The 27,993-nt window shown below is 40.1% G+C and overlaps 1 protein-coding gene across 1 annotated transcript in view; it reads right to left on the bottom strand.

The window, feature by feature from the left end:
* Positions 1 to 27,993, bottom strand: part of gfra2b (GDNF family receptor alpha 2b) — a gene marked incomplete at both ends in the record, with an annotated part of 156,029 nt that overhangs the window by 43,325 nt on the left and 84,711 nt on the right. The window contains 2 exons of the mRNA XM_079256998.1: positions 11,414 to 11,601; positions 14,848 to 15,047. Coding sequence (XP_079113124.1) covers positions 11,414 to 11,601; positions 14,848 to 15,047 — 388 coding nt within the window. The remainder of the gene's footprint in view (positions 1 to 11,413; positions 11,602 to 14,847; positions 15,048 to 27,993) is intronic.

Here is a 27,993-nt window from a genome sequence, read left to right as displayed (position 1 = left end):
TATGTCCAATAAAATAAAATAAAACATACAAACTTTGACTGGATAATGTCATCATCTCTGTGTTGGCTTTGCTGCTGTGTTTGGGATCATTGTCCAGTAAAACCAGCTTAAATCATCAGCCCTCCACCACTGTGCTCGGCAAGTCTTGCTTTTAATATTTGATATTTTTATGTTTTTTGTGGATAAAAAATCATTGCATTCTGTTCTACATAACATCCCTTCATTTGTATGGGCAAACTGTCCAGGTGATAGCACCTGGGATAAGCTCCAGCACACCCATAACCATGAACTGGGCTAATCAGGGATTAAAAAACTAGATGGATAAACAGTGTCCATTTTTTCAAGTGGAAATTTGGCACTCTGAGCAGAAGTAAAGCCTTAGTTCAGCCAACATGTGTGCAGCCTCTTCAGGAAAAACACAATCCTTTAGTAATTTGGGTGAACTGACCCTTTAAGACCTCCAGCAGGGTCAGACAAAGAGCTTTACTTCTAATAGACTTGTTGGAAGTTTCCATCAAGATGCATCTGATAAATGTGAGGATTTATGTGCACCAGGTTCCTCATGACCCCCATCAAGAGACAGTGGTATGCATGCAAACACTCACACCCGCCTCCCCCGCTGCGCAGTGAGGCGTGCTGAGCTAAACTGCTTTTCCAAACCCGCCAGCCGCCGTGCGGACAGCACCAGCTGAGTGGTGTTTTAAGGCGAGAGAGCCAATCTAGCCACGGCAGCGCTCCATTACACGGTCAGTGAGATGAGGTGCTGGCATGATGGAAATAGCTGCCTCTTTTCTGTAGGTCACAGAGGACGCTGGCAACAGAACAAGCTCCCTCACTTGCTGCGTGGGCTTACATCACAACATCCCCCCGATTCATCTCATTTCCTCCGCGCTCGTCTGAAAGCGTCCTGTTGGTTTACAGCAGAGATGAGGAGCGGGGGATGAGTCTTTAAAGAGGAAATGAGGGTGAGGTATCCCCACAGAGACGGCGCAGAAAGCAGAACAGGCAGGGGTGCAACCAAGGGCAAACCAACCTGATGCTGAGCGTGAGCGGCAACCAGCCACTCATGAGCTATGCAAATATGTCAGTATGCAAATGAGCAGTCCCGCTGAGGGACTGTTAATTAAAGAGAACATCGAGTCAAAACAAAGGAGCTAATCACCAAACAGATGCACACACATCCAGAAAAGTAATCACATGTGCTGCGGGTTAAACACGTCATCACGGTGAAGAGCATCACCTCCTTTGCTGGCGAAATGACGCCATAAATCAAAGAGCATCACGCTGCCTACTGTTCATCTCTAAAACAAACCGCGTTGTTTGTTCAGAGTCTAATCAGATCTAAATGCTGCAGCTTCACAGTTCAGTCCACGACTTTTCCGAGAGCAAAACTTCGCTGAAAGTCCCAAACAAACAGACAAGCAGCCTTTTCTCAGCCACAAGAAGCGGACTGCAATAAGTACAGGTCAAAAGCAGAATGCGATTCTCGCATTGTCCTTTTCTTAACTGCTGTCTGTCCGTAATTACTGAGCACTTTGGGTCCCTGCAGATAAGAAGCAGTGACTGTACTGCTGATAATTAAATGAGAAGAATGTAGAAACACTCGAGATAATCAGCAGACGCTTGTAGAAGCTCAGTGTCCTTTAGCGGTGTGGACAGAGCGAACAGTCAGAAAATCCTCTTGATGACATCAGCAGGAGGGATGAACTTGTAGGATGATTCTTATCAGCAGACACCTTCTCTGAATTCAACACCAACTGTTATATATCTGGGTCCATGAAGGGAAATGTTTGACACTGGATTGGAAATTTTACCGTTTTGTAAAGTAGTGATTTGATTTTGTCCCATTCTTCCTGAAAACATGTCGGCATGCAACAGGACGAGGTCGTCAATTCAATCTCTTCTTTCTCGGCTGCCTTGTTGAGAAATGCAAGACATTTGGGAGTAGATGTGGTCCTGAAAGTAGCATTGCTGTAAAAACGCAGTGAAATTTCAATGCTGCCACCACAGAGCCTGCTTTTCTGCTGCTGCGCACAGTCTGGATGTTTCCTTTGGGCTTTGATCTGAAGTACACAGCTTCATTTTTTACAACAAAAATTTGGAATTTTTATTGGTCTGACAACAGTCCTGGTTTCTATTAACTGTCCTGTAACTATCATCAGTTGAATGCCAACATCCTGTCGCCTTATTGTAGCACTGTAGCTGTAGTTCAGGAGAAAGTTGGATGATTAGTTTTAGGCTTTACTTGAACACGTGCCGAAGTGTCCTTGAGCAAGACGCTGAACCTGCATTGGCCCCTGATGTGCCTATCGGGGTGTGGGTGTGTGTGTGAATGGGTGACTGTACTGTAAAGCGCTTTGAGTGATGGGCGTAACTGGAAAAGTCCATTTACCTTTCAGTGAAGAAAAGAAAGAGAGTGACAGGACAAAATACGAGACATGAATCAACACCAGGCTGATTTTTGTTTGGTGGAGAGAGCTCAGAGAAGAGGCAGGATGCAAGGTTTGGGGTAGTTCCTTACTACCCCAGACTTTGGAGCGATCCCACCCTTTTGTCCATCAGAACCTGGTAACTTTTCTTGTCTTTGTAAGGCTATGGGTCATTATGAAATGTCTGTCTTCCCCACATTCTTTTTGGATTCCCTTCTCTGCAATTGCCTCCCTGCCTAATTTTCATCCCCTGTGTCCCATTTGGCTTGCTTTCCTCCCAGTGACAGGACCGGAATTGACAGGATTTTCACCTGTGTTTTGTCTTTGTGACACGCAGAGAACTGATGGTATCTACATGTGTTGATCTGCCTTTGAACCAACTGTCCCAGCATGGCTGCACAACATCCTGCAGCGGCACACCAGCCCAGCTACTTTGAGCTCAGTGTGACCGTCATTAGTTTTTCAGCAGGACAGCAATCTGAAGAACACCTGCAGGCTCTGCAGTGGTGCATCACAGGACCTGGCCTCCATCGATGAGATGGTCTTGATGAGTTGGGGCTCAGTGGGAAAGAAAGCAACAAGTGCTGCACATGTGTGGGATGAGTAATGGAAAAAGTACAGAAGAAGGTGATAAGTCACCTTTGTGTGAGCTTCCATTTCCTCTTATTGAAAATGAACCGGAGGTGTGACTGAACACTTACTTGAAATGCAAATAAAGTGGTTCTAAAAAAAAAACCTTTTTAGCGTTCTCTGCAGGTTGCTTGCACATTACTTGTGGCACAGACCGTATTTAATTATTCTGTGTGTCAGTCAGAGCCCTGCAGCCACTACTCCCCGCCTGCTCTCAGCGTCGGTAGCATACGGGACACCCTCCGAGGCCGTCAGGGCCCAGAGGATCTGCAGGATTTATGCAGCTCTCTGCACCCTGTCTGAGGTTAATGGAGGCTAAAAGGAAGCCAACGAACCTACTTTGGATTTCTTTTTTACGGGTAATCAAACATGAGTCATGCTCAACACTGGGGTGAAGCTGTTTTGTGTCACAGAAAGCATTGTTGTCTAACTGATGGGAGAGAGGTGGCTTTAATAAGAAGCGAGCTTTTCGGATCTTTCTGTCTGCTCGCCGGTGCTCCGCAGTGCTTGTCCTCATTCCCAGATAGATTTATCCCCGCTGCCTCTCTCTGCTCTGTAAGTCACACATGTTCCCTCTGAGATGCACCTGCTCAGTGCATGAAAAAAGAGCTATATTACATTATGATCACAGCTCTACACCGGCAGCAGAGAGCAGACTGAACCAACACAGCAGATTCTCTACAGGCATTTCTTCCAACTCTCCTGTCTGCTGAGGCACAAAGGGGAACAAGCACTGGGTTTACAGGTGCTAAATGAAACCAGAACTTAGCATTTCTGTTCCAGAAACACTTTGGATATATACTCATTTAGGCAACAGACGAGATTCCTTGTTTAAGCAGGAAAGAAAATCACATCATGATAAATGGACAGTGTTGACATCATCATCATCGAAAGCCATCTGTGCTTTATTTAATGCTGGGAATCTATTTAGTATGATGCCAGTCTTCTAAAAGTGATTATTATGTAATCAGGTTTGTTTACATGACTGAACTGAAAAGGCCAGACATGAGGAAATACAAAAGTGACTTTCCTGGATCCTGTCTAGTTTTTGGGGCGCCACTATTGACTTTTTTCTATTTATCGACTTTGCAACATGGCATCACTGCAAGCATTTTGGTTGCACTGCCGCTTTTTTTACGCTGTGTGAATGTGCAAACATTCATCATGCAGGAAGAGCTCATGTTGTCTTTCCAGGCTTCTGTAAAACCCATCAAAACCCAAGATGTCGCACAACTTCTAGAACTGCTTAAACGTACTCAAGTACTCATTCAAACACTCAGCATTAGTACAAACTGCTTCTCTCGAAGTTCTGACCTTTGCTGACAAACTTAATGAAGTTAAGAAAAGATATTCAGAAACATTTGCAAAAGACAACCTCCAACAACAAGCTGTGATGTGGGGATGCAGGATGGAAGCATCCCCTTTCCTTTTATAGAGGATGCTCCCCTATTTAAAGTTTCTTTAATAACATTAATAGAACTAGACTTTCTCATATTAGGACTCATAGAAAAACCAAGTTATGTACCATAAATATGAGATGAGTAAATTCAAAACCACCCTGAAGCAGGACAAAGATCTGACAGAGGCAGACAAAGTCAATAGAATTGAGCAGAATATGCAGCTGAGAGAAGGCAGCAGGTGACTGATGGGAAAGTCATACCTTAGAATCCCAGCCAAACACCAACACGGTTACATCTTACCTCAAACACTAAAGTAATCCCTTTGCAGTTCTACATGCAAGCCCTGTGAAACCCCAACAGGAAGCCCAGAACCTGCTGGAATGTCTGGTTCCCCGGCGACTAAAACGTTCACGTTCTGGCTGCCTGAATCTAATGCAAGACATTAAAGTCCCATTTCCAGCAGTGGGTCCAGGTCAGTATGTCAGGGTTTATGCCGATAGGTTACCATACCTTTACCTGGTAGGTGGCATATCAGCAGGCTGGTGGTGGGTACCTCAGCAAGGTTTGGCATGATGTCATAGCAGTGCAACACTTTCTTTGAATTATAAGTGAGTCAGAGACAGAAGAAAATGGTGGAAATCCAGCAGTCTGTGTTCTTTTTTCTTAGCACACAGCTTTAAAAACACTAAAACTTCTCAGCATATTTAAACTTGGTGCTGTTTAGGCCAATTTTGTAAAAAAAAAAAATACAATATTTTTATAAAATATGACAACACTGCGATTGACTGGCGACCTGTCCAGGGTGCACCTGCCTCTCCTCTGCTACTTGCTGGGATAGTGTCTCGCTTCTCTTTGTCTCCAAACCTTTAAGTAGTAGCATGCACATATGTTCATGCTGCTGCTTTTTGGTCAGAATAAGAATGATACAAACTTTCCTGTCAGTCTCCATGAGTTTCCAAATATACCCAAAAAAATTTGCTATACATGTAGCTACTCCTTTTTTGAAAAGGAGATTTGAATACTCAATAAATATAGAGACATAGACTCTGGGTTTTCAACATGGAGCAGCAATAAGGGTAGGATGCTTCCAGCCAAATGTACCTTAGGAAGAAGCAGAAATGTGCATCTCTTTCAGATGACCATTTTACTGTTTTTGTTTTGCTCAGATGTGTTTCTTCATTTAGCCGCTCAGCTGAGTTTGCCTTTGCTGCACAGATTGAAGCGCAGTTAAATGACATCCTGATGCCAGAAAAGTGTGATCAAGTGATGCCATAAAGTCAAAAGAGTCAGATAAACCAGTGTTTTTCAACCACTGTGCCATTGCACACTGGTGTGCATTGAGAGATTGTCAGGTGAGCCATGGAAAATGATCTTTTTCAAGATATTTGGAAAGGAACAACTTCATATTGTTACTATAGGCTACAGAGTTTTATTTTTTCATCACTTTGTGTTTGTGATGTTCCCGGTAATCTTTTCAAGAAAAAAATGTACCTTGTTTCAGAAAAGGTTGAAAAACACTGAGATAAACTACTAACATGAACAACACGATACTGCACACCTCGAGAGCCGTTGCCACTGTGCACTTTCTGCTGACTTACAAAAGAAAATAAGATTTTCCAGTGAATCACTGGATTGCAGTGTGTCAAGCTCCATCCCTGTGGGTTGAATAGGTGGGATTGAGACCCCAACTGAAGGGCCCCAAAAATACAGGGAGCTTGACTGCGTACCGACTCGTTCCAGCCAACAGAGTAACATCTAGGTCAGACTTCTGCTCCTTTTGGACCATTCTGTCCAATCTCAGTCTAAAATGTTCTTATTTGTGGCTCTTTGATGATGGAGAACTGGGACACAAAACATCACCAAAGCCTTCTCTGAAGACTTGTCTCTTTGGGAAGCCTTCCCTCCCTAATAAACCACTGTGACACCGCTTTTCAAAGGCATTTTATGCCTTTAAGTCAAACCCGTCGACTCATCTGCTGCAGCTTTATGAAAACAGTCATGAATTTATCTTTGAATGCTGCAATGATCATTTTGTTTCCATAGCTAATTATTCATTTTGTGTGTTTGGGAGCCAAACATTTTTCTACATTTGGTTTTCTGTGGAAAGCTTCATCTGTGCAGACTTTCAAAATCTTGAGTTCATCATGTGTTACGCTACAGCGTTCTTCAAGCACTTTCCAAAGCTCTTATTTGGATGTTGGCAGCTTTTTGCTTCTTTCTGTGTCAAGCTGATGCCACACTGCTTCAGTAACGTCGGGTTCTGGGCCCTGGGGAGGGTCCAGTGCCTCATAAGACCTTTGGAAAAGGTCAAGTACCGGGAATGGACACAAGAGGAGTGAAAAAGCAACCAATGTCAAAAGAAAGACTCTTCAGATAACCTGAAGAACCGCTGTTGAAGACCACTTCAGAAGATTACAAGTCTGGCTACTTAGAAATACAAAGGGAGAAATTCAGGGCAGCTTTTCTATGAGGTGGTCAGGTCTAAACCTCACTGATGTTGTTCATCTACCATGTGCTATCACTGTTTTACCTAAATATCAATTATACAAACTCTTCTCTCTGCATCTACATCTAATATGTGTTGTTTCTTAGTCATTTTTAAAGTAGTTTTATTCTTGGAGTCCTAACTAACCTCATGAAAGGTCCTTCTGAGGTCGGATTCAACTTAAACTTAAAATAACTGGAGGCACCTCAGCTGGCAACAGGTTTCTACTGATGGGAATGATGTGGAAAACTATGAAAATGCTTTGCAGCTGCTGTGTATTCATCTGAAATCAAATATATCTATCAAGTGCTTAACCTCAACCTCATGAGACTGAATCTTTTCTGCAGAGCTACAAGAACAAATTCAAACTCAAGACTTTATGATCACAGAGTTTAACTCCCGACTCCCACACGCGCCGCCTTCGCATGCAGATAGACTTTTAATAGAAATCAATTAAAGTAGCTCCTTTGAGATTCAAACAGAAAAACCATTCATCTGTTTCTCTCAAGGTGAGAGATGCTCAAAGGAATAACTCAGCATCGGGGGAGGAAGCACTTTTCCTATTCTCATTCAGCGCTCTAAGCAGCAGATCTTTAAGGTGGTCCTTGACCAGAAGATGGCACATGTCAAAACACTGCAAGTGTGCAGCAGAAAGAAATACGTAATCATACCAAAACTACCTGGTTTAGAGGATGTGGTACAATGAGACCATAGGCTAAACCAGCAGCTGAATATTCTCACTTTAATATTTAAAAAAAATGTTTTGCTTGTGTATAAACGGGCTGGATGAGCATTGCTGAACTGTAACATCATTGTTTATTGTTATATAATAGGTTCTGGGATGATGTTTACTCTTGCAGTCATATTAAAGAGGCTCCCTTTTATTAATCCCGTTCATCCTTTCTGTCTGCTTTCATCAGACGTCCCAGATGAGCCTACAACGGAAGGACCACCACAGCCATGAATCATTCATACAATCCAGGACTTTCACTCCTCTTCAAACGTTTTAGCATAATCAGAGGTGAATGACTAAAGCAGACAATAAACAAAAATCTGCAGATCCAAAACTGCAACACAGCAGAGACCTTTCACTGCACCTGATTCCCCAGTCAGGTAACATCACATTTAATGCTGTTTTGTAATGTCTTGTTACAAAACAGGAGTCAACTGTTCAGTCTGGTTTTACTCCCAACACACTCTGTGACCGTCAGATGTACTTCTGACTGTTGGCTTTATTCCTGAAGGCTGGGGAGAACTTTGGGTTAAAATTTGTTAGACACCTCATGATTGGGGACTCGGTTCAGTTAGGGGGGTAAAATTCTTCCGACCCGAGTTTGCATTCACACAACACAAACTTTAAAAAACAATCTTTCTTTGTAACATATTTTATTCCTTGCGGCAGTAGTATCGAGAATTACTGAAGAAAAAGATGAGACTTAATAAAAAAGAACACTGGCTATTGAACGCTAAGCTTTCTTCAGTGTTTGACTGCGAGACATTTCTCCCATTCAGAGCGGCCTGTCATGGAACCCACCATGCCCTTTGCTCTGTATTCCACTTCCTGTATTTGGTTCACCAGAAGTGAGCTGAGACCCACGTTTGCAGGCGAACCAGAGATCCATTGGATCAAAGAAGTGAAGTCAGTTTTGCTGAAGGTCATTGAAGCATTCACTCCTCCCCAAACAAAGTGGTCATTCTGAGCAAATAAACTTGTGGATGCTTAGTCTCATTTCTAACAGGTGAACTGCCAAGACATGTCTGCTATGATGTCACCTTGAATTAGAAACACCTCTTTACATAAGTGGTAATTTGCACTTCAGTGTAGAGAAACCAGTTTGTCTGTTTTTAGTGACTATTTGGGTTTTTTCCTGCTAACAACCCAAAACTTGCTCAGTTTGATATAATAAATAAAATAATGGGCAAAATAATGATGGCAGTTTCCTTTGGGTAGCTTTCTGTATCAGAGCATCATGGCACACGATAAAAAAGAAGGCAACTAACAGGCTCTGGTGTTCTGTGAAACTAAGATGGAAACTCAAAGCAGAATCTAACAAGTCAGTCTAAAATGAGAACATTTAAGTTACAAACCAAATCTGATGTAAACTGTTTAGGCAGTTCAAGGGGTGAGCAGACACCTGTCCCCACTCATCAGCCAGGGTTCAGTTTGTTAGCTGATATAATCTGGGGAAATGGCTCAGGTGGTAGAACAGGTTGTCCAATGCCCAGAGGGTTGATGGTTCAAATCCTTCATTGTTTCCAGGGTATAAATGTTTGGTTACGGTCAGTGGACCTGCTGGCTTCCATCCAATCCCAGCATAGCTGCGGCTGCGTCACCGAGTATTGGTGGAGAATGAATAATGGATTCAATGTAAAGAGCTTCGAGTGCCTTGAAAAGTTCAATTTAAATGTAATGTAATATTAATATAATTGATTATAGCTTTGACATAACCTGCAATGATTTTCCAGTGGAAAAGTTTAATTGTTTTAAGAAGCCTTATGATTTTAAAGTGGCATTTCAACGCTTTAATGCAGACATCCTGTGCTGCATGGTGGTGTGGTGGTTGGTGCTACTGCATCGCATCTAGAAGGATCCTGGTTTGAGCCTCAGACTGTCTTTGTGAAGTTTGCATGGTGCATGTGTGGGTGAGGATAGTTGTTTGTCTCTGTGTTGACCCTGTGATGGGCTGGTGACCATTTGAGAGTGTACGCTGCCTGGCTGGATGAATGAATAGAATACAGACTTTCCAATTCAAGAATGAGTACTTAAGATGACTTTAACAAAATGGAAGGCATTTTTGAGTAACTCACCAAAATAAGACTCATGTTGTGTTAATTTATGTACTCAGAAAACTAACTTGAGGCAACTTGTGAACATAGGTTTTCTGATATATTTTCAGCTTAACATAAGTTGCTTCAACTCAAAGTCAAGAGTAGAGCTGAATGTCTATCCTACCCTCTTAATGTAGCTTCGCACACCACAACCTTTTAGTTGCAGCTGAATACCTTCCTTTTCAAAGTTCAACCAACTTTTTTTACAGTCAACCTTTTGTCACTTGGGGAACAAAAGTGATTTTCTAATGCTGCAGAGAAGGAGGTACAAAAACATCCATAATTTTCAGAGGTACTTGTACCTTACAAGGCCCAGCCTTAACAATAAAGCTTTTGTATCTTTATGAGACTATTTCTGCTCTGCAAAAACTGAAATATAAGATGAATATGCTTATTTTTTTAAAGGTAAGATAATTCTTAGTTTTTATGCCAGAGAATTCCTCTTGTTTTAAGAGAATTTTTACTTGTTTTGGAAAGTCTTGAAAAGCCAAATTTTCTTGTTCTGTTGGCAGATAATTTATCTTTTTTTAAGCAACATTTACCTCATTTTTGTATATTCTTTTCTTGTTTTTTTAGGGCTGAGTTTTTGCAGTGTGCATACCGATTTCCTAAAGACAAACTACAGAACTTTTGCCATTTTCCCTGTCACACGTCCCCTGTCGACGGCCAATTCGGCTTCCATCTTGCATCCTACCTGACCTGTTAGCTCTCTCCATTCCAGCTAAAGATGATCTTATGACTCTTGTTTTGTCTCTTTCTCTCTTTTAATTATCTTGCGTTTCTTTGCTGAATCAGACCTTCCAAGTTAAAAACCGCCAGTTCCTTATTATACCATAAAGCGAAACGTCACGTTGCATCCCGGAAGTTATATCATGCAGTTCCTCAGCCTCGAGGTGCTACTGGGTAGCAGCAGCTCTAGAAATACGCATGATAGATGTCACTGTGTCATCAAACAAGTCTGGGACGTGGAGTTTTAATGTCAAAAAGTTACAGAATGTGTCTTTTATGTGCACAGATCTTCGTAATAAAAGCAGAAATCAAGTCTAGATGTGATATCAGAAAAATGTCTGGAGTTGCTTCTATGAAGTAAAGGCAAATTCTGTTCTGTGTTCTCGCTGAGCAACAAGAAGTATCCATGGCAGCGCTCTCTGCAGCCATAGCTACTGTCATCAGCTTTAACAAAGAACCCTGCAATTAAACATCACAATTCAAAAAGAAAAATACTCTCCGCTTTAAAACATTTTAGGCTTTCAGACGGCCCCCTGTGAACTTTCTCGTTCCTGTTCTTTATCTCTCCTTTCTGGAAGTTTCTCATTCCACCTCTATCTGTATTCAGCTCATTCATATGCAGAAAAGCCCACCAATCAGGCTTTCTGTTCAAGGGCACCTCCACTGTTGTCCCCAGGGGAGGAGGTTGGTGTTGCTCCTTTCACTTCTCCCACTTGAAACCTCTCTAACCTCCAAACTGTTATCAATCAAATGTGCAAATTGGACCAGAGAGTCTGGGAGATTTCTCTGCAATTAAGCTCTTCAGCTTCTGGTTTCACTGATTGGTCCCTCCCTGGCTTTGATCGTAATCAGTGAGCAGGCGGCATCAGGCTGAAAGAAATGAGTGCGCCCAGGATTTGGCTGCTGCTCACCTGCACAGAGCGTCAGAGCGGCAGGTGCGTCGAAGCTCCAGGCAGGTGGGTTTGTGCCTCTCCTGGTGCGAGCAGGACGGGACGATGGTGCGGCGGCGACGCTCAGCACACGCCTGGTCCGGGCACGAGCAGAACAGCAGCGGGTAGCTGAGTTCCCATGAAACACGCTCAAAGAACTGACGCAGGGCCTGAGACAGACAGGATGGAGAATAGAGATGGAAATAAATGTTTATAATTTTCTGTGACAACACACATCCCCCATAACGAAAACGCAAATACCTAGTCAGTACATCACTATCTTTAAATACTACGACCTATTAGGAGTGTTGTGATACTTATCACTAATTACAAAATCAAAAGAATGAGCTAATAACATTGTGTTCAGGATAACCGTGCTTATTTCTCTATTATCCCTACAATACTATAGCATAGCATACTATACTATACTATACTATACTATACAATACTATACTATACTAAACTATAGTATACTATGCATTACATTATTACAGTACACCACTATACTATACTATTCCATACTATACTATACTATACTATACTATACTATACTATACTATACTATACTATACTATACTATACTATGCATTACATTACTATAGTACACCACACACACCACATAATAATATACTATACTATACTATACTATACTATAATACACCACACCACATAATACTGCACTATACTATACTATACTATACTATACTATACTATACTATACTATACTATACTATACTATACTATACTATTCATACATAACATACCATAGCATAGCGTAGCTGGCATGCCATACTGTACTAAACCACGCTATACCATACTTTACCATACAATACCATTCTATACATACCACACCACACCATGACATCCTATACATACATACTAAACCATAGCATACCGTTTATATATATATATATATATATATATATATATATATATATATATATATATATATATATATATATATATATATATGTATATATATATATATATATATATATATATATATATATATATATATATATATATATATATATATATATATATATATATAAAACACTTTTGTTCAACCACTTGTTCTTTTTTTAAGTGCTGCACAAATAAAACAAACCTGCTATTATACAAAGACTTTAATGAAGTGAGCTAACATCTATGATTGTCAGAAGTATCACAATAATATGAGAGTCAAAACAATATTATTATTTTTAATTAATTATTTTTAATTCTCTGTTAATCTTGTGCATTTTAAGACATTTATCAGTTTTTTGTTGTTGTTGTTTTTTTTTTTTTTTAATGCCACATTGCATTTATCTAGTAGCATAACCATCATTAATAATTTGCCAGTGGTATACGTGTATGAGATGTTTAATTCTATTACGTTGGGGGAGATTTTGTCCTAAACTGTCCCCTTGACTGTACCTCTCTGGTTTACATCCTTACAATAGGTTCACATGTGTTCCTTTGATGATAGTAAATGTCAACTAATTGTCAAAGCCACATCTGAAAAGCCAGTATTTCATTATTTTATGTGTTTTATATGTTTCATGCATTCTTTCTGTTTAGCACATTCTGGTCAGTATTGACTGTTTTGAAAGTGTTTTATTGAAAAAAAAGTTGGCGTAACTTCTATTAACAAAGGAAAGGACCACCGCAGTTATCTGGGGGCTGCAAAACAGAGAAATGAAACATTGGGGAGGAAACTGGACCTTTTAAGTTCTTCTGAACTCTCAGAAGTTCGCTGTTGGGACCTTTCTGCCCTTCAGTGTGAATAAGTGGAGTGCTTGAAGCAGGACAAGCTGCAGCAAAGACTCCTGGGAATAGCAAAGGCCATGTGGTTCCACTGTGACTCAAATAGATGGTTGAATGGGTTCAGAAAGGTAAATAACTGAAATATTCATTTTTTTTTAGCTTTTTAGACGGATGTTTAAAGCATTTCCAAATAGTACACAAAAATCCCTGGAGCTAAATTTGGTTTAAACTTTATTCACAAGTGAGAGATTATCACATTTAGCAAATATTTCAAGTGAAGGGATACTAAAATAACATCTGCATTTTTATATTTATAAATGCCCTAAAAAAAACTCTTCCCCAGCCACTAAGACGTGAAATATAAAATAACTGAGCACATCAAATGGACTTTAGCTGCAAATCTTAAACCTTCTCGATTCATTTAGTAAATCATCATCTACAAAGTAGCAAGTTAAACAACTTGAACTTAATGCAGTATGTTTGTGGAGATATTTAGGCATTAAAGCAACAACACAGCGTCAAGGTTAAATCACATGTAATGTTTAATTATAAGTGAAAATGTGGATTTAAGTGGGAATTTTCTCGTTAAACCCACAGAGACTAATTGCATTTCAGAATTCTTCCATATGTCTTTGATCAGAGTCCACAGTTGTTTAGTATGGCTTCAAAGCTGAGGAATGAATTCTCTCTGCAGCTTTTATCCAAGATGTTTCAGGTGCAAAAATAACTTAATGATTTAAGGAAACTGTTTCAAAGTTGATAAGGTAACTTTATTCAGTGAAGATTAACATATACATATATATATATATATATATATATATATATATATATATATATATATATATATATATATATATATATATATATATATATATATATATATATATACATATATATACAAACACACATATATACGTACATATATGTATGTGTGTGTGTGTGTGTGTGTGTGTGTGTGTGTGTGTAAGCCAGAGGATGCAGTAAACTTTCTGTCAATCTTATGGTCCCTTTTTCCATCACCTGTGTGACACAACACTTAAACTCCTCCACCTTCATCCCAATCTCCATGTTAACAGCCTTCTTAAGTACAGCAATTCACTGACATTTTAACCATGATCACTACCACATGAACACAAATCCCCTTTTCCAGACATCAAGTATCCATTAGCGGCCTGAAACAAAGGTTTAGACCAACTTGGTCCCCGAGTGGGAATTGTGGGTGGAGCTTGAGTGTGCTGTTACTGCAGCCAGGGCTCTGTCAGCTATAGCCACATAGTTTGGTGTCATCATGAAGCATTTTGTCATTAATAGTTACTGACATGACATTCAAGTAGGAACAGTGTCCATGTATGATGGATTGTATGATGGATTGCTTGAAAGTTTAGTCACGTCTGTTTATTCAATTGGATTTGATCCTAATTAAAAAGCTGCAAGTACAAACTGCTAATGAACTGTTAATTAACTAGAATTAGAAAAGAGGATGTGACACCAGTGATGTATTATTATGGGCAAACCATTTAATGAGATATCGCTAAGATATACCTTAGTTTTTAAAATATACGCAAAGACACTGAGCTGATGGTTTAGTTTAAAGTCGCAAGAAAACTCATAAAAATATTTGCTTTTTTTGCATCACTGAGCTGTTTTATGACAGGTTAAATGGCACCCACCTTTTGACACCGCTTCCTGCTGCAAGGCTCCTGATTGGCTGCAGAGGACTGTGGGGGCGTGGCCTTGCTGCAGATAGAGTTATAGGCGGATTTGAGCCGTTTACACGTCTCGTTGAGGTTGCACGCCTTTGCTGCATCCAGACAAGGGTTGCAGGGTTTCCCCACCTCAGAGCAGGGGCTCATCTTTGACAAAGAAGAGTCTGTAAGAAGAAGAATGAGGATTTAAGAGGACTTACATACACACAAAAAACCAGAGACCAAACACCTTGCAGTCATCAGGAGGACCACAAAGTACTCTGGATACCAAAATATTTACAAGTCGAACATTAGGTCATGAGGTCAGCTTGTTAGGCTGAAATTGGGTCAAGCAACAGGATAATGATCCCAAACTCCGATCTACAGCAGAATGATTGATAAAGAAAACGGTTCAGACCAAAACACTGTGGTGAGACCCTCAGAGAGCTGCGCAGAAACCTCTTTCTTCATGACCTTACATCAAAACTGCAGGACATAAGGACAGTCTGTATAATTCAGGACGGCGGGTCAAACTGTAGCAATTACAGCCAACCATAACATTTTCAGACAGATGTTTCTGCCTCCAAATTATTCACAACTTCTCAGAATTCATTAAAAGAAACAAGCTCCCTCAGTTTCAGCTGGTTAAGCAGAGTGAGCTGCACATTGCACTGGCTTTTTACCCACTTCACTCTGGGCTTTAGGGATGCTTAAAAGGACCCAGTCTTGAAAGCAAAGCAACTTCCCATATGTTTTTAAATGATGTAGGAGTGTAAGCTGACTAAGAATAGATTAGTAGATACAAGGAAGCACATGACCTCCAGTACAGTGTCGAGTACAGGTCGAAGGCTTTGTAATGAAAGATCCAGGATGGTGCTTCTACGCGTTGCAAAGACTAAACCATGATGCTACATAATCCAGCATGTTCACGTTAGGCAAAACGCAAGCATAGAACCATTATTCATGCGTTTATTATCTTTGTTTTTTACTTATCCTGTGCAGCATCATATCATCAGCTGCTTTGTTGGGCCAAACTAATTTGCTTTGCCAAGAGGAGCTTTATGGATATGAGCCCCATTCTGATCGTTTAAATATTATTATGGATTCACCGATACCAATATCAGCATCGGTATCAGCTCAATACCAAGCGTGTGTACTTGTACTTGGTATTAATGAAAGTGTACCGATACCATAACCAATACCACACTAGTCAAGCCAGCGCAGATGTGTTTGATGACATGCTTCAGACATGCATTAAAAGAAATAAACGCCTTGAATGTTAAAATGTGACATTTTTTGTTACACTAAAACAGTGATCCTTACTGTTAATTGAGTCAAGACCAGAGGAGCCGCCACTAACCCAAAGAAAGGGTCCCAACGCTATGTGCCAAATCAAAATAAAACTTGTTGAAATTGTTAGATCTGTAATGTTATTATATTTGTATTGGTGAGGTAACTTCAGAAAGGAAGGGTCATTTATTACAACCTAATGAAATCTTACACAGTTATAACAGCAATAATAACCATAATGTTTACATAAACAGATTTGGTATCGTCAAATATCAGTATTGGCAGATATTCACATTTCAGATATTGGTATCGGATCGGAACTCCCAAAAAGTGGATTCAACTCAACTCAACTTTATTTATCAAGCCCTTTAAAACAACCAGAGTTGAAACAAAGTGCTGTACACAATCAGCAAAAATAAAAAAAAAGAATAAAACTCCACCTCCACTTGGTGGTGCATCTCTTGATTGGTGCATCCCTAAGTATTATTCTATATCTTTAAATTTCACTGTTACTGAATGTACATATTAATGCTGGCCAGGAGGGTTTGGGGACACAGAAAGGATAAAGTAAACGGCAAAGAAAGTTGAAGAGAGAGAGAGCTGGAACAAGGACAAGGAGACGCCAGATAGACGGATAGAAATCAACAGTATGAAACGTTCAATCTAAATGGAAAAAACCAGCTGCTACACCTGCAAGGAAACAGAACACCACCTGCCACATGTCCAAGAAAAGAAAACAAACAATTATCAGGAGACCTTAAAAAAACAGATAAACTGAGGAAGAAAGAAAAACAAAGTTTATCACAACAAGAAAAATATCATCCACACAAAGAGTCAGACATGAGCTGTAGCGGTGATTAAACCCACTGGACGATACAATGGCTGAGTCAGCTGCAGGTTAGTAAATAGGGAGCAAAATATCAGGAATGGATTGTGATTAGTGACTATGGGTTCATTCATTTTCTGAACTGTTTAGTACTCAGGGTCATTGAGAGCTGGAGCCCATCCCAGCCATCACTGGGCGAGAGGCGGGCTCACCCTGGACAGGTCACCTGTCCATCACAAGGAGCATAAAACCATTATGATACCTAAAAGGTTTCAAAAGTTTTCAATTTATTTTGCTTACACTTGTAGAGTTACTGCTTAAAACTGGCATGCAACTATTTTAAATAAACCTTTAATCTTTACACTCATCTCACTAACAATGTTGTCAAAGGGAACGTAAAAATTCTCTGAACCACTTTAGTTTTTAGGTTTTACACTTTAAATTTGCTACTTTTTTCACCAATGAAGCACTCAGCTCCATGCTTATGAATTCATTTTGTGAAGAAAATAAAAAAAAAAAAAAAAGGATAAAAAGTTCTGCTTGTTTTATTCTATTCTACAATTATTGAACAGACGCTTTTATCCAAAGTGACTTACATCTGAGAGTGAGAACAACACAAACAAGTAATCAAACAATACAAGCTATCGTCTGTCCCTGCCGCTGTCGACCATTTCAGCTAAAACTGCCCACAATTTCACATTTTCAACATTTCTAACTTTAAATGCTTATTCAGTCTCCAAAATGCACTTTTTTTCCAATCACATTTTGACAACTCTCTCTCTCACACACACACACACACACACATATGCAAAATGATCCGATCTCAACTGTTACTATTTAGATTTCACTCGATCCTGCAGTATGAAATGCTGCCTGCACGCCATATCAGGCCTGATTTCGGCAGCCAGAGCCCATCCTATGAGTAAATGTCACTCTGTAGTTCCGAGTGCGAACACACAAATGCAGACACCATTAAGTTCCAGCCCAACACGTCCAATTACTCGCCTCTAATGGGAGAGACAACTGTAACCTTGGCCCAGGAAAGCCCTTTAAAGTGTGGCAGTGATGACATTTTCATGAGTTATCCTTTACATATTTTATCATCAAATACCAACAACTCAAGTGCCTTTTGGTCACAAGCAGAGAAGTCAAAAGTACACAGAGGCTGGGTAAAAACCTCAAATTATCAAATAATTACTTTTAGAGGGACTGGAGCATCTTAAGTTCAGGTGACTCAACTTCCACAAGTAAAACAAATAGAAAACATGTTTACAAAGCCTGGATGGAGATGTGTTCATCAATGCAGACTGCAGCAGCTGCAGAGCAACAAATGCACCAGGATTGTTGTGCATCTCATTAGGAATCTGCAGCAACAACATACTAAACCACCAGATGCATCTATAATTGATCACATCTAACTTTGTAACAATTCAATTCAATTCAATTCAATTCAACTTTATTTATATAGCGTCAAATCTGCACTGCACTGCACTGATAAGCTCAAAGTATTTCCTCAAAACCCTGTCTTGTCCGATCACTTCTTATTAACCTTTGAATTCACTTTATTTGATTACTCACTGACCAAAAATAAATTCTACTATAGTAGATGTTTATCAGACAATAATATTACAAAATTTAAACAATCAATTGAATCAATTTTTTCACATCTACCATGTGTTAGCATGACCGAGAGTCCCCCTTTAAGCCTTACTCCTGCTCAGATTGATCAACATGCTGATACTATAACAGCTTCAATGCGTACAACCTTGGATAATGTTGCTCCCCTAAAGAAGAAGAAATTAGGTAAGATTATGAAGGCTCCCTGGTTTAATTCCCAGCTTCGAGCTCTAAAACAGGCATCAAGGCGTTTGGAAAACAGATGGCGTTCATCAGGACTAGAGGAGTCTCACTTAACCTGGAAAGAAAGTTTAAGCGTATACAAAAAAGCCTTACGTATGGCAAGAACAGCTTATTATTCATCATTGATAGAGGAAAACAAAAACAACCCTCGGTTTCTTTTCAGCACTGTAGCTAGGCTTACTAGGAGCCGGAGCGCTGTGGAGCCATGTATTCCTTTCTCACTTAGCTGTGATGATTTCATGTATTTTTTCAGGAATAAAATTGACACTATTAGAGATCAAATTGACAATACTCTTCCTTCTACCTATAATGTTGAGCCTGTTGTGGTCTCCGAAGCATCCTTAGAACCAGGATCTGACTTGTGTCTAAATAGTTTCTGTCCTGTCCAACCCTCTGAATTAACTAAAATAATAGCTTCATCTAAACCATCCACCTGTATCTTAGACCCTCTCCCAACGAGCCTCTTTAAGGACATTTTCCCTTTAATTAATACATCACTACTAAATCTTATCAATATGTCTTTAGTGACAGGATATGTACCACAATCATTTAAAACTGCTGTAATCAAGCCTTTACTTAAAAAGCAATCTCTGGATCCAGAGGTGATAGCAAATTATAGACCTATATCTAACCTCCCGTTTATGTCCAAAATTCTGGAGAAAATAGTTTCAGCTCAGCTACATGCCCACCTGAGCAGAAATAATTTATGCGAGGAGTTTCAGTCAGGATTTAGAGCTCATCATAGTACTGAGACAGCATTGGTGAAAGTTACTAATGACCTTCTTATGGCCTCAGACAAAGGACTTGTGTCCGTACTTATCTTGCTTGATCTTAGTGCTGCATTTGATACAGTCGATCATAACATTCTGTTACAAAGACTAGAACAGGTGATTGGAATTACAGGTACAGCGTTAAGCTGGTTTAAATCATATTTATCTGATAGACTTCAGTTTGTTCATGTAAATGACAAGTCCTCCTCCCAAACTACAGTAAGTCATGGAGTTCCTCAAGGTTCTGTACTTGGACCAATACTCTTCACACTATATATGCTCCCTTTAGGCAAAATTATTAGACAGCATGGAATAAACTTTCATTGTTATGCAGATGATACTCAACTATACTTATCCTTTAAACCAGATGAAACAAATCAGCCCAATAGGCTACAAAATTGTCTCATAGACATAAAGACTTGGATGTCTAGAAATTTTCTCCTCTTAAACTCAGATAAGACTGAAGTAATTCTCGTTGGATCTGAAAAACTCAGAGCTAAATTTTCCGGTTTTGTAATGAACCTGGATGGCATTACTTTAGCTTCCAGTGCTACAGTGAGAAACCTTGGAGTAATATTTGACCCTGACCTGTCCTTTGGCCCACATATTAAGCAGGTTACTAAAACAGCCTTCTTTCATTTACGTAATATAGCCAAAATTAGGGACATTCTGTCTCGGAGTGATGCAGAAAAACTGGTTCACGCTTTTGTTACTTCGAGACTAGATTACTGTAACTCTCTATTACTGGGCTGTCCTAAATATGCCCTGAAAAGCCTTCAGCTGATCCAGAATTCTGCAGCCAGAGTCCTGACCAGAACCAGCATGAGAGATCATATTTCTCCAGTTTTAGCCTCTCTTCATTGGCTGCCTGTTGAATCTAGAATAGAATTTAAAATCCTTCTCCTTACATATAAAGCCCTCCACAACCAGGCACCACTATATATCAAAGACCTCATTGTTCCTTATATACCAAGTAGAGTACTTCGTTCGCAGACTGCAGGCTTACTTGTGGTTCCTAGAGTCTCAAAGAGCCGAGCAGGAGGCAGAGCCTTTGGTTATCAGGCCCCTCTCTTATGGAATAAGCTCCCAGTTAGTGTTAGGGAAGCAGACACCCTCCCCACCTTTAAGACTAGGCTGAAGACTTATCTTTTTGATAAGTCCTATAGCTAGGGATGGTTAGCATCCCTTAGTTATGCTGCTATAGGTTTAGACTGCTGAGGGACATTTCCTGATACACTGAGCTTCTTTCTTTTTCTCTTTATCTCTTTCTTTTACCCCCCCCAATAACAGTGTTGCATCATTAACATGTATGTCTCCTGTCTCAGCAGGTCTCCCTGGCCGGGAGTAGCAGTTCCTGTTGTCTGTTGTCTTTCTGTCCTCTTCCCCCCACACAGCAGAGGCAGATGGCTGCCTGTCCTGAGCCGGGTTCTGCCGGAGGTTTCCTTCCTGTTAAAAGGGAGTTTTTTCCTTCCCACTGTTGCCAGTGTGCTTGCTCAGGATGGGAGATTGAGTTGGACTCAACTCAATCTGTTGGTTTCCTTATATAGGCTGTTATGAATTGGCCTTCATTATGTTTTCCCCTCTGTCTGTAAAGCGTCTTGAGATGGCATTGCCGTGATTTGACGCTATATAAATAAAGTTGAATTGAATTGAATTGTGGGTAAAAGAAAGAGATAAAGAGAAAAAGAAAGAAGCTCAGTGTATCAGGAAATGTCCCTCAGCAGTCTAAACCTATAGCAGCATAACTAAGGGATGCTAACCATCCCTAGCTAACAACAATAGATCCTCCAAAACCTGATTAATTATTAATTACATAAAATCACAACAGAAAAATTATATTAAATAGAGCAGAATTCCTGTTAAATTCTTTTTGTAGCAGATAAATAATGACATAAATACAAAGAGATATGAACAAAACCACTGAAAATGACAATAAAGACAAACTGGCTCCACAAAAGGAAAAAGATGCGAAAACTAACACCAAATGATTATAAAACGGTTCAGAAACCAGGTTTTCCTGAGCTGTCATCAGGCTAGGTTAATCAGCTGGTGGATGGTTTAGGCTTTCTGGATGTTCTGTGAAGAATGTGTGTTTTTGCAGCATCTTTTCTCCTCCCCAGTTCCCCCATGTAGCCTTGAGGTAAACTTCTGCACCAAACAGCTTTTTCTCCTGGATTCTAACACAAAGCAGCTACCTCCGGCGGTTGAAAGTGAAGCCTATGTAGAAGTGCATAAACTGCAGTTCTCCCCTCATCCACTAGGGGCTCCAAAACAGAGCAAATCCCCATAGACTCCCATGTTAAAAAGAACAACTTCACAGCAAAAATAAAAATGTTTACAGCAAAAATAAACATGTTTACAGCCTGGTACAAAAATACCTTTTTGGCTTAATAGGTCAGGTCTAACTTCATGACAACTGTGGGGAGTGATTGTTTTGTAACTCCACCATTTCCTCTGGATTTTTATCCAGTTGTTGCTTTAATGCTATCATTTCATCTCAAAATGTGGCATATTTAGGGGCTTGTCTTTTTGATTGACAGGTACCTGATATTTTTAATTTTAAAGGCAGAGTATGTAAAATTTCAAGGCGATTCTTTCCACCACCAGGTGGCAAACGCCAGGTCGTGAGCAAGACCACAAAACTGCTACCTCCACAAACGACCACTGGTTGGCAGTAATGAGCAAAACTCACCCCTCACCCCTCCTCCTTGCCAGCTCCAATGAGGGCAGGAATCGCTTGTGAGCTGTAGCTCAAAGCCGCTGTGCAATAAATGGGCTTATACTCCCCCTACTGGTGGAAAAAAGTTTTGTTTTGTTTTTTTACTGGTCAGAAAACATTCAAGAAGGGTCTTTGTCATTGACTAAACTTGTAGTTTAATAACACATCAAATATGGACAGACTGGAACCTATATGTTTAAAAAAAACGATCTAATTATGATTGTAGTTATTTTTTAGTTAATTTATTTTGAAAATATTGAATATCTTACATACTCTACCTTTAAGAAGGGGGGACGTAGAGCAACCCCCATTTTTACCCGGTTAACAGCGTAGCTTAGCTTTAGCCAGCTTACGCCATTAGCTGGTTAGTTCCTGTTAGCTCCAGGTTAGCTTTGTTAGCTCCTAGCTACAGGCAGGTCAGAGTTCCCTAGATGTCAATCGTCCACTCACACGCTCACAGCCCCCCTCTCAGCTCTACCTCTTTGCAGAGTCTTTGTATTTTTTGGGAAACCCGACACATGTGAGGCTGTCAAGATGGCGATGGTAGGAACCGCCCAATCATCTTCAATTCAGCTCATCAGAAACATACGGGTGACATTACGGAGGCTCTGTCCATCTTTTACATACAGTCTATGGTTTCAATATCCCATATTGTGCCAAATTCCCTATCTAAAGGTTTTCTAACAGCCATTTCTGTCCCCCCATCCTGTGTATGAAGCCCAAAATGAGACAATTCTGCTACTTCTCGCTTGCTCCACTTTTAGCCAATGCATGCACAAACTGGTAAAAGATTTTCCTGTTGTGACCTCAGCGGGTAAATAACCACTCTCCGTGGTAGCAGACTGCCACTGACCCACCCTCTGGCTGGCTGAGCCTGCCCTCTAAAATCACCTACTGAGCGCCGGTGAAACCCGCACCCTCTCTCCGAGAAAGTGGTGGGGTGGGTATGGAAAGGCACAGTTTATGAACATTTAAAGGTTCAGACACACAAACAGGCTGTTTTCAGTAGAGTTCACTAAAGACACTTTGAAATAGTGTAAGTTGAGCCTGAATTTGGTGTCATACAATCTGCAACTCGAAAGCAATGTTGTCAGATCGCTGACAACCGGATGAAAAAAAATAATAATTTAAAACAATATTTTTAAAATGAAAACAAGTAAACGTTCATTGATGTTTACAAATAGCTAATTGTTAGTGTTAATAAATGATAATGTGATAACGGCACAGCCTGTCTCTTGTTACTGGGACTAGAACAGGTGCTGTCAAACTCCGAACTTCCAAAACTGCTTTTCCATTATCAGCAAAGAGATATTCATCTTTTTTTCTTTTTTGTTTTTCAGATGAGCCAGAAACTATTTCATTCATGCTATGTGCCATCTCCCTTTATTCCTCACGAGTAACACATACATATTTACACAAGTGTTCCCTTTACGATGACTCCAAATGTTTTCAAATCGAGCCTGTGTTTGCAGAGATATACTCATTAAATAATGCAATTTTTGAGCAGAAGTGTGAAAATGACTTGACTTGAAGGGTTAAAATGAAGCTGATCATCACCATTAATCTTGTGCTTTGGAAACACTAACTCTCCACTAACAAAATAACATGTTTTTTAACCATACAGCTATTTCCACTGAGCTGTATCACGCAGAAAACATCCCTAAAATACAGCCACCATGGAATATTCTAAGAAGCACATTCACTGATAATATGACGGTAATTCATCTTCTGATTACTGATGGATAAAAAACAACGTGAAAACAGAAGACGAGCAAGCTAAAATACAAAGCAAATGAACGTAGTTAATCACAGCAATGGTTAAAGTGGACATTTACTTTCAAGATCTTGTCATAAGAAATGGAAGAATGAAGTCGCTCTCGGGGGGCTGTTTGATGAAATTCTCCCGGAGAGAAGCCCCATATGGGAACTGCCTTATATTAATGCTAGTGCACACTCAAAGCAATCATTATAATGAAGAATGTCTATTTCAGACTGATTTTATGAGTCATTTTTTCTCTCAGAACTTATGTAAAAACACTCAACTTTACAGCAACTCACCGTGTACGGTGTTGTGGCTGCATCTGGAGACACAGTCGGTGCTTTGGAGCCTCGCATGTCTCTCTGTCTCTGACCAACACAAGGCTTCACGTGAATGTGCATGAGTAAATGGACACTGAATACAGGAAAAAACTGAGGTCATGATCTCTAGTAATTATTAAAACATAGATGGTATACGCATAGATATAAACAAAGAAAGTATTTAAAATGTAAGAGATAAAATTTGCGGGTGTGACTCCAGAAGATGAAACTAGTTGGAAACGCCACATCAAACACAAAAATGACCAAATAAAAATCCCAAAATAAAACAGGCCCTGGACTGTAAGCACTTATATTAACTAGTCATTGATACTACCTTACTTTATGCACTATGTGACTGTCTGGGATTTAATTATAAAAATAAACTATACTTACTATTAATATTACTAAAGATAGCACTCCATATCATGCGTAAGACTAATTATCTGAAGCAGGAAAACTTTTTTTTAACACTTTAAGTATCTGAAAATCATGAACCTGATTAATTATCACAGATTATGATTAAAGCTAGAAAGAAGGTATTGGCTTACAACAACTGTTTTGGCCAGGAAGATGGGAGGAGTGGTAATCAGTGTATAAAGATATGATTAGGAGGAATACAAGGTGATAATTGGGCTTCTCTTGTACACTGAATACTTTTATTCCTCATTGACACTGCCACTGTTCTTACAACTGCTTTAGAGCTAATTTTTTAGCACCATTTGTTTTTAAGGATGAACCTGAGTGGTATAAAACAGGCTGAGTATTATAACTACTATAATTATCATCATCATTATTGCATACCATGGACGGGCAACCTGTCCAGCGTGTACCTGTCCTCTCACCCAGTGATTGCTGGGATAGACTCCAGCTTTCCCACAACCCTGAACTGTACTAACTCGAAAGTAGATTATTGCATATTGCATTATTATCAGTAGCGAACAAATTTCTGTTTTCTGGTGTTTTACAGCGTTAATATCACTTTTGTAATTATCACTAGTATTATTGTTTCATTGTAAGACAAAGCCTAATGGCTATCAGGAATACTGAATAAGACCATGGTGTTATGCAGGGTCTGGACCAGATCCTTGGTGAAATCTCTATCATGTCTGGTAGTAATGTACCAGTGGGATTAAATCAGTTTGTTTCCTCACCATCCTTGTTGACAGCGGCTTTTCATTGTGTCAGTGTTGTTTTCGTCCACGATGACGAAATCATTTTGTTGACGAACGTTTTGTTCGTGACAGTGACGAGCTAATCTCTAAACTCTTTGATGACTAATTCACGGCAAGACGTTTTGTTGATGGGACAAGACTGGATGAAGATGTTAGTGGGTGGACATGACATTTCTGCCTTCCGTGCACGTAATCTGTCTGTCAAAAGCCTAAATGTATGAGCAATGCGGCTGCGACCTGTTTGGTCCCATCCACCACCTGCATGGAGCGCAAGCTCTCCTCAACACACCTGCATTCACAGGAGCCTGTTGCAGACTGGTGATCCGTGGTCCATAAACTGAAGCATTTTCATCCAAAAGACTACAAGTAAAATGGCTGCCAAAGACAGCACTGTGATGTGTTTATTTTTCTTCTTTTTTTTTTTTTGGTTAATATTCATTTTGTCTTCATATTGTTGCCGTTACATTCTCGTAAACTTCTATCTTTATGAACTCTATCTGAACACATCTGGAGGTACTCTGCATGAAGTGTTGCTTTGGTTTATTTTGATCTGTTTGTGAATATGTGAAACCTTCCGCATGAACATTTCGATCAGCCTTTCACATATATGGATGAGTGAACCAAGAAAGCCATTATTTCAATAATTTATCGTCCTGTAATGAATTCTGACGTAGTTCCAGGCGGTGTCAGATATGAAGGCCAGCTTCACTCACTGGGTTTCTCCAAGCAGCTACCGTGGATTTAAAGCTGTTTGCACACACACACACACACACACACACACACCTAGGCTCTGAAATTTTAAAGACATCTTCTGCAGCTGCAGCGTGTGAGAATGCAAACATCCACAACCTTCAGGACTGACTTCAGGCTTTTCAGTCAGCTCCCTCACAAGAAGGATGTAAAACAGCCGTAAAATCCCACACATGGAAGCAGCATGTAAAGCTGCAGAGTGTTTGCAGCTGATGCTTTGCATGTTGCGTTCCACTTGCTTGTGGATGCTGCAGAAGAATGCAAATATGTGCTACTGATCTCAACACTCGTCATCATGGATAAGTACGGGCTCTAATCTGCCATTATCCACATGCTGTAAACAAAACACTGATTTCCACAAAGTACTTTGTGTGCCGTAGTTTGCCTCCTGCATTTCTATGCAGAAGCAGCATCAGTATTCCACGTTGCCAACATGCAGCTCCTGCTTGTGTGAAAGCTACACAGAAAGTCCAGACCTGGTTCTTCCTGGCTTCACATGTGGAGTAATGGGTCCTTTGATTTCAGAAAAAAACTATAAATGATTTTACCACTTCTGTGTACAACAGCCAGGAAGCCACCGTGCAATGAGACTGCATGGTGGCTTCTTTGTGGAGGAAATTCCTTCGAGCTGCAGCATTTAAAGTGATGCTTGATTATTTTCATCGAGCTGCGATGAAATTCCTCTGGATACAAACGACAACAGCAGAGTGAGCTGCCTTTGTGGTACCTTAAACATTCCGACTTGTGGACATGAAATCACTTATCAGTGACTGAGTGGAAAGTCCTCGGAGCATAAAGTCATTATGCTAATTTTTCAAAGCCGCTGTACCAGACCAGCAATGTGGTTTTCTGATTGTTAAGCCACATGTTTCAGTTAACATTGACCTATAAACCATAACACAGGCACCAATAAAGGAACAAACAGTGTGTTTTGACCATTGACTGTACAAAAAGATGGACAGAGCCTCCGTGACGTCACCCGTATGTTTCTGAAGAGCTGAATTGAAGATGATTGGGCAGTTCCTACCATCGCCATCTTGGCAGGGGCATGCACGTCATCTCGCCCGGAAAATACATATATGGGCAAAGAGGTGGAGCTGAGAGGGGGGCTGTGAGCGTCATGGTGGATGATTGACATCGAGTGAACTTCAAGCTGCCTGTAGCTAAGAGCCTACCGAGCTAACCCGGAGATAACAGGAGCTAACCAGCTAACGGAGGTAAGCGGCTAAAGCTAAGTTATGTTGTTAACAGGCTGAAAACCGCGGTTGTTCTACGTTCTTCTGACTTGAAGCGGGAAATCGGGTACCTGTCAATCAAAAGGACAAATATGTCGAATTTCGAGATTAAATTACTTTTAAACGGGCGAGTTAGAAAAAAATTCAATCCCCCCACAGTTGTCATGAAGGTAAACCTGACTTATTAAACTAAAAAGAGATTTTTGAACCAGGCTGTAAACATGTTTTTTTTTGTTTGTTTTGTCTTGTTTTGTCTCGTCCAGCATTTAAGCAAGCATGTTTAAACATGTTTATTTCCGCTGTAAACATGTTTATTTCTGCTGTGAAGTTGGTCTTTTTAACATGGGAGTCTATGGGGGTTAGCTCTGTTTTGCAGCCCCTAGTGGATGAAGGGGGAACTGCAGTTTTATGCACTTCTGCATAGGCTTCA

The sequence above is a fragment of the Telmatherina bonti genome (assembly GCF_933228915.1).
Source record: "Telmatherina bonti genome assembly, chromosome: 17".
NCBI lineage: Eukaryota > Metazoa > Chordata > Actinopteri > Atheriniformes > Telmatherinidae > Telmatherina > Telmatherina bonti.
Note: the sequence above shows the minus strand (reverse complement) of the source record. Positions and strands in the feature narration are given on the sequence as shown.